We start from the raw sequence: 14,444 nt of genomic DNA, 5'->3' as shown, positions 1-14,444 counted from the left end.
ACCAACACAAGCAGAATTTTCAGTTTTGGTGAGTCAACTTCACTGTTCCATTGGACACTGTTGCTGTGGGAATTTGAAGAAATGTAAAACATGAAAGTTGTTCCTTATTTTGTCTAATTGAATTTCTTTTTTTTAATCACTCCATTTGGAGTTTTGTAGCTCCAGATATGGTCCAAAAACCACAGCTGGCCGGATTTGCATTCTGCAGAAATTACCATATCTACAGTAACATGAACAGTGACTTCCACTGCCATTTGGGTTAGGTTCTGGCCATAATTTGGGGTAGGTTCCTTCATGAAAGTTGTTTGTCTATGTCTTAACTTGTTGCTGTAAAAATTTCAGGTCAATTGACCAAATCTACAGTGAGTTATGGCCAAATGAACAGTTACTATTCATTTGGTCAATTCTGCAGAATCAGTTGCAGGGTGTCCGGATTGGGGCCAAGTTTTGGTCCTCTTGCTTTGGTCTTTTGGGCATGGTTTCTTCAGCAAAAATGTGCCATTATAAGCCTAGTTTCATGTCCAATTGGCCAAACACCAATTGGACCAACACAGCCAAAGTTATGGCTGTGTAATTGGACTGAAATCTCAGTCCATTGCTGCTGTCCTAGGGCAGATTTCACCTTCACTTTACCATACTATTTTTCAGTTCTAATTATGGTCAACTTACCTAAAATGGTCACTAATTGACCATTAAAATGTGCTCTAACAATTTCCCAAGCCAAGCCAATTTTTCACTCTTCAAAACCCTAGTTCCATTATAGGTTTTCACAACACCTTAATTACTAGCTCTTTCAATAATCACATACACACATGGTTTAAACTTGATCTATAGCCCACTTTAAGTCCATCAAAACAATCAAAATAATTCCTTCACAAGGGCTGCCAAAAATTCATAGTATGTATACACATAATTCTTGTTCATTTTAGTTGCAATTCTCACTCAATACAAGTTACAATTCATGAAAATAAGAAGTTTTAAGTGTCTAATGCACTAACCTTGATTAGGGCAGATTTTTCCTCACTCAAAACTTCACTTTCCTTCACTTTCTAGGCTGCCAAAAGCTTGTTTAAGATGTGGGGTAAAGTTTTAATGAAGAGAGGTTAGAGAAATATGGTGGAAGTGATGGAAATCTAAAGTTTGAAAAAGCTTCAATGGAGGGTGGCCATGGAGTTAGGTTTCGGCTGGCTTTTTGGGGAGGGAGAGGGCTGCTGCAATTTTGTTATTTTGGTCTTGTTTAGTCTCTTTTATTTGTTAGTCAAAGGATAGCTCAATTGTGATTGGTTGGTAATTATAAATGACATCACCATGATGTCATAAATAGCCCTTTTTCCTCAATTTCTTTTCTTTCCTCCACTACTCATTTTCAATTTAATTTCTAGTAATGTTTATTCATATTTTATGTCATATTAATTATTTACTCAACTGGACAAGTCGGCCAAAAATCACCTCGGAAAGCGAAATGACCAAAATGCCCTCCGTTTGGCTTAACGGGTCAAAATTGTCTGTACCGATTGAAAAATTTTTCTAGGTATTTTCTTGGCATTCTAATGCCATGGGAACCTCAATAACCCTTCTCTGGAGTCCCAAAAATTATTTTATAATTTTTCTCCCGGGTCTAGGGCTCCTCGTTGCGAGAACCGCAACTTCCCTCTGGTTACCCATCGCTTGGGCACCGGCTCGTTTAACTCGGTTGTATTTTATTCCTAAAATTTTTACTAAATTTTTCTTATTAATATTTGAGTTAATTATGGTTCCTGACTTTAATTTAAATATTTTTCCGGACATTCTAGCTGTCCGGACCGACACCGGTCACCGGAACAGTAGGATGTACGGAATAGTTACCGGGAGGGTGTTACATAACCACTGCCCCTGTGTTGACACTACTTGTGAGTGGTGAAGGATACACCGTGTATTGTGACGCCTCCAGAGTTGGCCTAGGGTGTGTTTTGATGCAGAATGGAAAGGTAGTGGCTTATGCTTCAAGGCAGCTGAAGAGGCATGAGCAGAACTACCCCACCCATGATTTGGAAATGGCGGCTGTAATCTTTGCACTAAAGATCTGGAGACACTATCTGTATGGTGAAGTGTGCGAGATATACACTGACCACAAGAGCTTGAAGTACATCTTCCAACAGAGGGATTTAAACTTGAGACAGAGGAGATGGATGGAGCTTCTGAAAGACTATGATTGCACCATCCAGTACCACCCTGGAAAAGCCAATGTTGTGGCAGATGCCTTGAGCAGAAAATCTTCTGGCAGTTTGGTGCACATTTCAGTAGAGAAGAGACCATTGATTCAGGAGGTACATGAGTTGATGGATCAAGGTTTAATCCTAGATCTTTCAGATGAGGGGGTATTGTTGGCTCACTTTTCAGTGAGGCCAGACTTGCGGGACAGAGTTAGAGTTTTCCAGCACAGAGACCAACAATTGATGAAGATTATAGAAAGAGTACAGCAAGGTGAAGGTGGTGAGTTTGGATTTGCCAATGATGGCGCCCTAGTGCAAGGTTCTAGGATATGTGTGCCCGATGTGGACAACCTTAGGAATGAAATCATGCGAGAGACACACTACACACTGTACAGTGTCCACCCAGGCTCCACCAAGATGTACCATGATGTGAAAGATAGCTATTGGTGGAATGGCATGAAGAGAGATATAGCAGACTTTGTGTCCAAGTGCTTGACTTGTCAGAAGGTGAAGTTTGAACATCAAAGACCATCAGGGAAGCTGCAAGAGCTCCCTATCCCAGAATGGAAGTGGGAAATGATCACTATGGATTTTGTGACTGGGTTGCCTCATACCACGCGAGGATATGATTCGATATGGGTAATTGTAGACCGCTTGACCAAATCAGCTCACTTCTTACCTGTGAAGACTACATATTCTGTGGCACAGTACGCCCGACTCTACATTCAAGAAATAGTCAGATTGCATGGAGTTCCAGCTTCCATAATATCTGACAGAGGGCCCCAGTTCACTTCTCGGTTTTGGAGAAAGTTGCAGGAGGCACTTGGCACACAGTTGAACTTCAGTACGTCTTTCGTCCCTCAGACATGCGGACAGTCTGAAAGGACAATCCAAACACTGGAAGACATGCTTCGCATGAGCGTCTTGGATTTTGGAGGTCAATGGGATGAGCAGCTAGCTTTGGTGGAGTTTGCCTACAACAACAGTTACCACTCCAGCATAGAGATGGCACCCTATGAGGCATTATATGGAAGAAAGTGTAGGTCTCCTCTGTGTTGGACAGAAATGGGGGAAGCGAAGGTGCATGATATAGACCTAGTGCAGTACACTTCAGAGGTGGTTCCTTTAATCGAGGAACGATCAAAATAGCTTTCGAGAGGCGTAAGAGTTATGCACTCCCAGACGGAGGGATGTGGAGTTTGCAGTAGGCGACTATGTATTCCTGAAGGTTTCTCCAATGAAGGGAGTCATGAGATTTGGAAAGAAGGGCAAGTTGGCACCTCGATATATCGGACCTTTTGAGGTTACTGATAGAGTTGGAGCAGTTGCCTACCGGTTGGAGCTACCACCTAACCTTTCTCAGGTTCATCCCGTGTTTCACATCTCCATGCTCAGGAAATACATTCCAGATCATTCTCATGTACTACAGCCGGATGTGATAGAGCTAAAAGAGAACTTGACATTTGAGGAGCAGCCTGTAGCCATAGTGGACTACCAAGTGAGGCAGCTGAGATCCAAACAGATCCCTATGGTTAAGGTTTTGTGGAGGAGTCAGTCAGTGGAAGAGTGCACCTGGGAGTCAGAACGGGACATGCGTAGCAAGTACCCTTATTTGTTCAATGTATAATCATGTGCTTTATTCTGCCTTGTGAAAAATTTGAGGACGAATTTTCTGTAAGGGGGGAAGAATGTAACACCCCAAAAATTTTAAATTTTTGAGCATTTTTGATATTTTAATTTTATTTAAATTTTAGGAATTTTTTTGAGATTTTTCGGATTATAAAAATCGGGTTCGATTTTATGAAAATATAAACTTTGATGATTTTTAAAAATTAATTTAAAGACCACGTGGCAAAAATAAAAATATATTTAGAGTCTACGTATTTTTCTGAGTTTTCTGGAATTTTTTTCGGAATTTTTGGACCTCGTTTTCGGTCCCGAGGCAGAGTAAAAATTCAAAATTTTGTATCTTGAATCGGACCGGCCGAATCGAACCGGACCGGATCGGACCGGTCGAATCGGACCGGCCTTTTTCTTCTTCTTCTTTTCTTCCCCGCGCGCGTCGACCTCCTCCCCTTCTCTCTCTCTTCTCTCTCTCCTCCTACCCCTGCTGCCGGCCAACCACCTCCCCTTGCCACCCCAAATAGGCCGCCACCCACCTCCCCACCGGCCGCGCCTAAACTACGGAACCGCAAATTCCTCCTCTCGCGCACTCGGTGTTTCGGCTTCCCAGGCCAAAATCCGGCCGATCCGGCCACCAATTGGACCGAGTCTTGTGTCTAAAATCATCTACTCGGCGAGAGCTTTCCATAGACACCAAGAACGCCGAAATCCATCGAGCGGTTTGTCCAATTTTTGCTCGGGAAGTTTTTAGCCCATTTTGACTTTTGGGCTAGATTTCTCGAAAACCGTGAATCCCACGAGAAAACCGAGGGTACCAGCACGCTCCACTCGTCGAGAGCTTCGCGGCGACATAAATTTCAAATTTTTCCGACACCGTTTTTCGGTGGGTCCCACGGAACTTCGCAGTGTTTTTTCGAGCATTTAATGAGCTTAGAAAATTCTGAAAAATTTATGTACTAACCCCCGTGTTATGGGCTTCGTGTAGGTATCCTCAATTCGCGGAAATTCGACAGTTGACCGGGTCTGCGAAATTCCGGCCAGACAGACCCGTTACCGGAAAAGTCTCCGAATTGCACCGAGGTTTTGGCTACCCCCCCATTGTCAGACGACCCGAGCGCGTCCCCGAAGTCGGAATCGGCAAAGGTAAACCCGAACCTTGTTTTTACGTAATTTTCTAGTGCTTAAATAGGATTAAAAATCCATAAAATATTCGTGGTAGCTTAGAAAATTATGATTCTTTTTGCAATCGCTTAGTAATATTGCTAAGGACCGCGGGGCAAAGTTTTAGAATTTTTAGAGCTGATTTGGGCAGTTTTTGCAAAAATAGTCAATTATAAGGACTAAATTGAAATTTTACATATTGTGATGGATGATTGATTTGATGGGCCCAGAAGGGGCTGTGTGATGGGATTGAGTTGTGGACATATGGATTGTGAATATAGAAGTGTGTTTTGAGCCCTTTTGCAGGTTGGGTAGGTCCTAGGTATAGGGGAGACTCACTGGATTTTCTGCGACTTAGGACGTATTGGTCTTTTTCTTTGTTTGTATTGAGTCAAATTTATTAAATGATTGTAATAAAATTGTCAGGTGAGCCGGGACAGCCTTCTTCCTCCGCCCAGCCGCCTCAGTGACCATCGTCAAGTCTGTGAGTAAAATATTAATTTTAATTGTAATTTCACTATTATTATATGTTCAAGCATGCCCATGCATCACTTATATGCATATATTTATGTAGTTAAACTCTAGGCACGATTTATGTTGCATTCATAACTGTTAGCGTGCCATGGATGTTGTTGTGGTAATTTGGAGCAGTGTGCGTGCGTTGGCGTGCTTGTGATGTGGTGTGGACTATGGATAGTACGAGTAGACACGGCTTGAGATCTTCGCTGGGACCCGGTCCTTCGGGGTAGACACGGCTTGAGTTCTTCGCTGGGACCCCGATTTGGTTATTAAGTGGAAATCCGAGCTGAGTTCTTCGTTGGCACCAGGTTGGATTTAAGAGTGCTGTATAGGGGATCAGCTCCCATATATTATGATTGATGTTACAGGGTGCGTGAGTGCTCCAAATTTACCTTTTTGATGTTATGATGTGAAAATGTTGTTGATGTTGCATTTCACTCTACAGGGTGCATTAGTTTTAGATAGTTATAGAGATTATGGTTAAAATTGATATTTTACTCTCTGAGTCGAACGCTCACTCCTGTTCAATATTTTTCCAGGCCACAGGAGGATATTTTTGAGGTTAACCTGCTTCCTTTCCTCGCAGGTTGTTTATCAATATTTGTGTAATTTTATTTACTCCTAGAATTTCCGCATGTGTTAGAAATGTTTATTTGATTTGGGTTTGTAAACTAAATTATTATTGTGGACCTGTAAAATTATTATATGCATGTTTGATGGACTGGATGAGGGAGCTGAGCTCCCATTTATCATTATGATGATATGAGTATGTGGAGGGTGAGCTGAGCTCCCCAATGGATTGTTTATTGTGTTTACAGGTCGGGTGAGTCAAAAACTCCCCGTTGGTAGGTCCATTTATGTGGCTGACTGTCCGGTTGGTTTCTTGAAATTGGGCCCAAATGGGCCTTAGAGTTGGGTAAATGAATAGTTAAGGCTTACTACGGGCCTCGGGGGCTTTAGGCTAGCTCAGGTCCTAGTGCCGGTCCGGCCCATAGGTTGGGTCGTGACATATAATTTAAAATTATTAATAGTCATGTATTTTGTTGTGATAATTTTTTAATTTTCAATTATACTTGATGTGACAAAAATTAAAAAAAAATGAAATGCTCTTATTGGCTCTCACCTACCACACTAGCGTTACGTACCGCCCCCTTGTAAACGATCCTCTACCCCCAGTCTAGTCCCCTCTCCATCTCCTTCATCTTTAGTTTTATTTGGCATTGAGTTTCAGAGTTTGAAACTATTTTTTTTGAATAAAAGTACCATTTTAGATACTGTTGAGAAAAATTATTTTATTATTTTAGTATTTTTATAATTAAAACTAATCAAATTTAATTTTTAATTATTTTTTAATACTATCTAACTAATATATTTAAAAAAAATAATTTTTTCAACAGCAGTTTTACCAGTAATGCTAAACAGTCCATTTATTTTCTCTCAACATTAAATCTAAATTCAACCCATAAATAAATTTGAGAAAAAATTTCAGTTCATGAATAAATTTCTCATAAATTTTATAATATTTTCATAATTGAAATAAAAAGCAATGCCAATATAATCAATACAAATTCAATAATTTGAAAATAAATTCACATCTGAATGATTATAAAAAAGAATCAATCATAAATAAATAAGAATAATCACAACACAAACAGATTATTTTCTTGATCATTTACATAAGGTGTAAAATAAAATTATAAAAAAAAAAACTGAATTTATACTAGTTTTATTCATAACTATGTTGAACTTTATTATTTTTTAATTTTAATATTTTTTCTAAAAAACTGGTTTATTTCATGATATTAGGGGTTTTATAAACGGTCCAGAATTTTATTTGTTAAAAACTTGAAATAAATATTGTTTACTTGTTTAAAATGAAGTTGGAATATAATATTAGAATTCAGCATGTGAATGAACGATTATCCAATCACATGTTGATGTTAGGATTGTGATCGCTTTGCACTTTTGCAGCGCATCAACTTGGACTTTCTACCGCTCTACTTCCAGGCTAAGTTATTCGTACGAGAAATTACCCCACTCCCTCACGCTCGAATTGCCCACACGCCTCAAAATTATCAATATTCTGTGGTCATGTGCATTTCCCAATCAAACTACGCACCCTCTGATGCCGTTGAAATCACATCGCAACTTCAAGATTTTCATAATCCTTGTGTTGAAGAAATTATATGCTATTATGGGATAGCATGTAGATATAAAATAATAAATTATATATAATAAAAATAATTATTAAATTTTAAAACATCATTAAATAATTATTTAATAATTATAATTTTAAAAAATCCTTTTACGTGTATAATTCTTATTATTTGCAATTCTATCTCCATTCACGAGGAATAATTACTCTTTAAGTTGACTATATAAGAGAGAAATTTGGGTCTGAATTTATACACCAAATCCAATAGACTAATAGTAATACCAATAGTCTTTTGGAACGTGGACTCATAATAAACTCAATTCGCAAACGAACTCTCACTGCGCCTTTTCTATTTCCATTCGCTTCAGTCTAAAACCTCACCCAAAACCACTGTTATGAACGGTGGCGGAGGTGACGCGCCATCGATGCAGCCGGCGGCGAATGGTGGAGAGTTTCTGCTCTCTTTGCTTCAAAGGCCTAAGCATCAGCTCCAAACACCATCACCACCACCACCTTCATCCCAGCCTCAATTCCCCATTCCCATCTCAATTACTCCGCCACCTGGACAACAATATCTACAGCAGCAGCACCAACAGCAACAACCTCTCGCCGTCGATCCTGCCGTTGCAGCTGTGGGCCCTAGCATCCCTTTTGTGCCGCCTCTTTGGCAATCAAACGGCCGTGATGTTCTCACTCCTTCTTGGCCCCTCAATCTTTCTTCTCCTCCTCTACTTCCTGGTTTCCTCGGGTTCCCCCAAAATCCCTGGCCTTCTCCTGGAAGCCAATTCCAAGGAAATCAGCAAGGAGTCGTCGGTGATGATGTTCAGAGATTAGGGTTTTCAAGTGCCGAGGTCAGAGCTAATAATACAATTCATAATCTTGTACATCACAAGCAGCAACTGGAGCAAAAGCTACAGTTTGGCTCGTTTCGCAGTGATATCCAAACCGCCGATGGTTTATTAGATGTAAATTCAAAGCTCAGCGCAGCAAAGGAGCTGGAAGTAGGATTGGGGATCAGAAACTTAAACGGATTGGAAAGGAATCCAAAATTTGAACCACAATTGAACTCGAATTTAAGAACTTTCGATTTGCGCGAGCAGGATTCAAGAGCAGGCGGCGTTTGGGGAAAGCAACCACATGGAGGGAGTTACAGGTCGCAGGAAACTCGAATGCCACCTCCAGGGTTTTCAAATAAACCAAGGGGAGGAGGAGGAGGAGGAGGAAGAGGAAGAGGGGGAGGGGGAGGGGGAGGGAATTGGGATAATGGGCATTGGAGAGAGGTAGACCGCAGCGTGAACAAGGGAAATCACAGTGAATGGAGTAAGAAGAATGCATTTTTAAGTAGTGAAGATAAGAGTCTAAGAGATGGTAATCGTTCGCGAGATTTGGGGCTCAATGGACAGCTTGATCACCCAGGGCCGCCAGCAGGGAGCAATCTCCATTCTGTTTCAGCATCGGACATTGAAGAGCCTTTGTTAAATTTGGAGGCTGAAATGATTGAGGATGTGAAGGATGAAGGTGACGAATTGGATGATCTTGGTGAAGAACTTGTCGATTCTTTATTGCTTGAGGGTGAATCTGATGGTAAGAATGACAGGAAGCAAAATCGACATTCTCGTGAGAAGGTCCATTCTGTTCCCTTCTATTTGCTTGCTTCTTACTTGTGAAATTCCATACTTCTGTCTTTATGAATTGGAGTAGTTTAATTTGAACTAATGCTAAAAAAACATTTTACATTTATGTCTGAAAGTTTCATGCTAACCTTCTATGAGCTTCCGTGTGAGATTTGTTTTTACCAGTTAATTAAATGGTGTATGTGATCAGTAGAAGTTCTTAATGAGATTGGAAATTAATTGTTGCTCTTTAATTTTATTGTGAAGGAATACATTTTGAAAATGTGTGATACGTTTGGTTTTTATGATCAGGAGTCTAGGTTAGATAACAGGGGACAGCAGATGCTTAGCCAAAGGATGAGAAGGCTTAAAAGTCAGATGGAATGTCGCAGAGACATTGAGGGACTAAATGCTTCTTTTCTTGAAATTTACGAGTCACTAGTACTGCCAGAGGAAGAGAAGGCAAAGCAGAAGCAATTGTTAGCATTATTAGAGAAACTAGTCAACAAGGAATGGCCTCAAGCTAAGTTGTATCTTTATGGTTCATGTGCCAATTCATTTGGGGTTTTGAAGAGTGATATTGATGTTTGCCTTGCCATTGAGGATTCAGATATTAACAAGTCAGAAGTGCTGTTAAAGTTGGCAGATATATTGCAATCTGATAACCTCCAGAACGTGCAGGTGAGTTGGATTGTTTTTTTTTTTTTTTTTTTTTTTTGACCTTTTATATGATAGTAAAGTTAAAAGCTGATAAAATAAAATGTTCCTTCACAGAAACAAGTTGCAAATTTCCACCCTCTATACCACTTTATTAAATATTCACTTTTCAGTTTATAAAGCTGTCAGAAAACTAAGATCAAATTTTGCCTTGGTTTAAAATTTAGCTGTTGAAAATTTATTAGAAGACAGCAAAACATTTGCATTACTCATCTAACACTTCAGTGTTCTGTATGGTTTTAGAAGGGAGGACTATTGAAAATGTGGATTCTTTGGCTTTTGTTTCCAGTTATATTGTTGTTTAAGATTTTAGTTCAGTTAAATTTATTCCATCCTTGGGGTTTAACTATATAATCATTGCTCGGTCAAACATATGTAAGTTGACTGAATAAACTTATGAGAATGTTACTATTTGTTTTGGAGTTGCCCAAAACCTGGTGGAACGTTTAAGAAAAATGGGTTGCACTGTTTGTTATTTGACTAAAGGTAATGACAACTAAATCTCCTAAAGTCCAGTGCCAAGTTAAGGTGTAAATTGAGGAGTGTGCAAATTAATTGTGCTGGTGTTGCATATGTGTTGTGTTCTTTTTGTTTTTCATTTATAGGGTGCATGGGATGCAGAGTTCCATTTTGTAACCTAATGACTGAGCAAAATTATATTGGAAAAGGAAATATTCCACAACTAGCTATCATTTTAGATTATTTATAAGCTACTATCTCTGTATTATGTCAACCCTAAGCCTAGGGTGGCTTGACCAATTATTTTTTTAAATTCATACACTTATAAATTTTGTTTGTATCATAATGAGACTCTCATTAGTCATGAGGTCTTAGAGCTGCATATCTATCTTGTTGCATCTCTAGAATGAGATATATGTTTTACCTTTTCTTTTGATTTGGAAATGTGAACCTTCAGATCATTTTGAGGTGATTGGCGGTAATCATTTTTATGATTGACTTCCAAATTTCTTCCTCTTTTACACCTTTTTATGCTATAGCTAACTACTAGGCATTTCTGCGAAACAAAGATCACCTTTGGCTAATTGGTCTTTGAGGTTGGAACTAAGAGCACGATTTGAAGGAAAAAAAAGAAGAAGATAATATTTGCTTCATTTATCGGCACCTTGTGGAAATGCATTTTAGAAGTTCATACAATTTTTAGTCTTATTTTGTAGAAAAACATTAATCTAGGTTTACTTACATTGAAATTCTTTCTCGTGGTTGAATTTTTGCGTTACTTTCTTTTGAGTCCTTAATCCAAGTTTTCTTCTACAGGCATTGCCCCGGGCTAGGGTCCCCATAGTAAAGCTTATGGATCCAGTGACTGGAATCTCTTGTGACATATGCATTAACAATGTTTTGGCTGTTGTAAATACCAAGCTTCTTCGGGATTATGCACAAATAGATGTGAGGTTACGGCAGTTGGCTTTTATTGTGAAACATTGGGCGAAATCAAGAGGAGTTAATAAAACTTATCAGGGAACCCTTTCTAGCTATGCGTGAGTTATCTTTTGAGAACTATACTTTTTGTCCCCAAACTTGGCAGGATAAAGTTACCTATTGTGACAGATTTTGAATATGTTTGTGTTCCTTCCATAATAAATTGGTTAGCTAATATTTTTTTCTTTTCAGGTATGTTTTGATGTGCATTCATTTTTTACAGCAGCGTAGACCTGCTATTCTTCCATGCTTACAGGTCTGTATTATCATTTTTCTTTTCTTAATTTGAGGTTTTGATAGGTAGGCTTTCATCATCAGTCTTGAACACCTCAAAAGAGTTGAACACGTATTCCTAACTCCTCTTTTGTTTATTGGCTTTCTTTTTATCATGTCTCTGCTGTCTAGTCCAGATACTTGATTCCAAGGGTTGAGGGTGTGTTGAACCTGCTAATATTGCTTTAATGTCATTAAAATTGAGGAGCAACTATAATACAAATACACCCCATTAAGCAATGGGTTGTGAAGAGAAACATCTTCCCATTCGCAAGCATTGGCTCTTTTTTTCCTTATTTTTGCAAGTTCTTATGTCATAGCACTGAAATTCAGTTAATCATTCTGCTTTTTCTCAATTGTTAAGAATTTCAGTTATTTATGGTTGTAAATTTAATTCACTCAAGTGAACTATGTGGCCAAGGGGACACTCTTGGTGCAATTTTGCAGCTGCTTACAAGTTACAATCTTAGTCTTGATTTTTCCATTACTAAGTATCTTTTGGTGTATTTTTTTCCCCTTTTGTTACTTAATGCCATTGGTTCTAAATGTGTTTGGTTTCCACATGAATTGCTCATGCTATGCTTTGTCTTTCAGGAAATGGAGGCAACATACTCGGTCACTATAGATGATATCAAATGTGCTTACTTTGATCGAGTGGAAAAACTTCGTGGTTTTGGATCCCGCAACCGGGAAACAATTGCTCAACTGGTGTGGGCTTTTTTCAATTATTGGGCTTATCGTCATGATTATGTGAATGCTGTTGTATCGGTCCGCACAGGAAGCATAATCAGGTAATAAGAGAGTCTCGTCTCGTTACTAGGAATTTTGTTTGCTTGATCATGAGATTTATTATGCCATGGTTATTCCTATATATAGTCATTGTCCCAAGGACCTGTCCGCAACATCCTGCAAAAATTTGGGAGGGGTTTTTCTCCCTAGCGTCATTTGGCCTGGCAATAAACTGGGCTTGGGATTGGAAAACACTTTCCTTATAGCTTGCCCCAAGGATTACAATTTATTTTTTTATTAACTTAGCTGAGCTTGGTCAAGAAGTTAGCCTGAAATGTCAGGCTGGGTGTGAATGATAAATCTCAGCCTGAAACTGGGTTGGCATGGACAATGTCTCAATGATCAGGTCTTATGGTTCCTCTGTTCTTGAATGAGGGTCGATGTTTATTTTTAGCATAATATCAAGGAGCCTTTTGTCTTGAATCTTGATGAAATTGAGAGTTGCAAATCCCCCAACGAAAAGAAAAAAAATTGAAATGACTTAAGCAATTTTTATGGTGGGAAGGAGCTTCAAAACCTCCGATTATTTGTTTCATAGTTAGACTTAGGGATGATATGGCTATATTTTTCATCAATGAGAAAATTTCAAGATGGAAATCATCTAAGCTTTTAACTGCAGTTGGCTGACTATTCCTCAATTTTTAATTTCACAGTAAGCAGGAAAAGGACTGGACAAGGAGAGTTGGGAATGATCGTCATTTGATATGCATAGAGGACCCGTTTGAGACATCTCATGACCTGGGTAGAGTGGTGGATAAGTTTAGCATAAAAGTTTTGAGGGAGGAGTTTGAACGTGCTGCGGATATCATGCAATATGATCTAAATCCTTGTGTAACGCTCTTTGAACCTTATGTTCCTTAGTTCACTCTGCTTGAATAAGCATATTAGATGTAATTATGGCATGAATTATGCTCAGGTTGTAAGGACCCTTCTGTCATCTCTCCTCATTTTTGTCAGAAATGTGTTGGGTGGGCTTTTTGTTTATGTCCTGTTAATTATGAAAGGAATTTCTGGTCTAGTGAATTCTCTAACTACAATTATAGGTTCGAAGGTATTGAAATCTGACTAAAATTCAGCAAAAACTCTCTGTGCGATAAAACCTGGAATCCTAAACTACAGTATCTGGAGGAATTAACATGATTGTGCTTCCTTTCTTCCTTTTTATTGATGTGGTGCTTCTGTTTGTGTGTTTCTGATGTTGTTCGTTAGATGAGTTTCATTTAAAATTAAGGTTAGCTTATTGATAAAAAAAAATTAAGGTTACCGAATCTTGTCAATGACGAACTTGACGTTGCAGGGGTGCTAATGAGAATGTTTGAAACTATGCCTTGATTATTATTATTAGATGGGACAATCCCAAAGATTAACAAGCATTTTCCTTTTGCTTAGCTAATTATTCTACTTACTCTGTTTTACCATTGTACTATACTGCTATATGAGTTGATGAGTTTGATTTTGTCGGAGTATAATAAACCATATTACGACCAAACATTTAATGATTAATAAGAAAAATATTTTAGGGAGAGAGACTGTAATTTAGATCGCGTAATAACCATAAAATCAGTGATGAATTTTTTCCCCTTTATTGTGTAGTAATCAACACTTGGCTCAAAAAAAAAAGTCCTTAAATTTTGCTCTTTTTTAGTTAAAAAAAATAAAAGTTATTAATGGTGAACAAAAATATTAACAATAAAAACTTAACGGTGAAAGTATTTATAATGATAAAATTCAAAAACAATAATAATTTATCTTGAAAAGTATTAATTTATTTTCATTTATTATTAACTATAAAAATTAAAAAATAAAAAAAGTACGATACAACAAAAAAAAGTATTTTTATTTTTTTAAAATATGAAAATCTAAGTATTAATTATTACATCACAGTACAACACAAATTAAAAATTACTCTTGAATGCATCTGACTTCCGATTTCCCAAATATGAAATTGTGGCATGCATTGCC

General features: G+C 38.3%; 1 protein-coding gene and 1 long non-coding RNA gene across 2 annotated transcripts; both read left to right on the top strand.

Moving 5' to 3' along the window:
• Positions 1-4,476: 4,476 nt before the first annotated feature.
• Positions 4,477-6,342, top strand: LOC131170740 (uncharacterized). The gene is made up of 3 exons (XR_009141513.1): positions 4,477-4,958; positions 5,403-5,460; positions 6,035-6,342. It is a non-coding gene; the product is annotated as an uncharacterized LOC131170740 (long non-coding RNA).
• Positions 6,343-7,927: 1,585 nt separating this feature from the next.
• LOC110669062 (UTP:RNA uridylyltransferase 1) lies at positions 7,928-13,500 on the top strand. The gene is made up of 6 exons (XM_021830528.2): positions 7,928-9,275; positions 9,576-9,944; positions 11,256-11,479; positions 11,613-11,676; positions 12,288-12,484; positions 13,136-13,500. The coding sequence occupies exons 1-6, from the start codon at positions 8,046-8,048 to the stop codon at positions 13,341-13,343; spliced, it is 2,292 nt and encodes a 763-aa protein (XP_021686220.2). The 5' UTR covers positions 7,928-8,045; the 3' UTR covers positions 13,344-13,500.
• Positions 13,501-14,444: the final 944 nt, after the last annotated feature.

The sequence above is a fragment of the Hevea brasiliensis genome, chromosome 2 (assembly GCF_030052815.1).
Source record: "Hevea brasiliensis isolate MT/VB/25A 57/8 chromosome 2, ASM3005281v1, whole genome shotgun sequence".
NCBI lineage: Eukaryota > Viridiplantae > Streptophyta > Magnoliopsida > Malpighiales > Euphorbiaceae > Hevea > Hevea brasiliensis.
The sequence above is the reverse complement of the archived record's forward strand: the minus strand, read 5'-3'. Positions and strand labels throughout refer to the sequence as shown.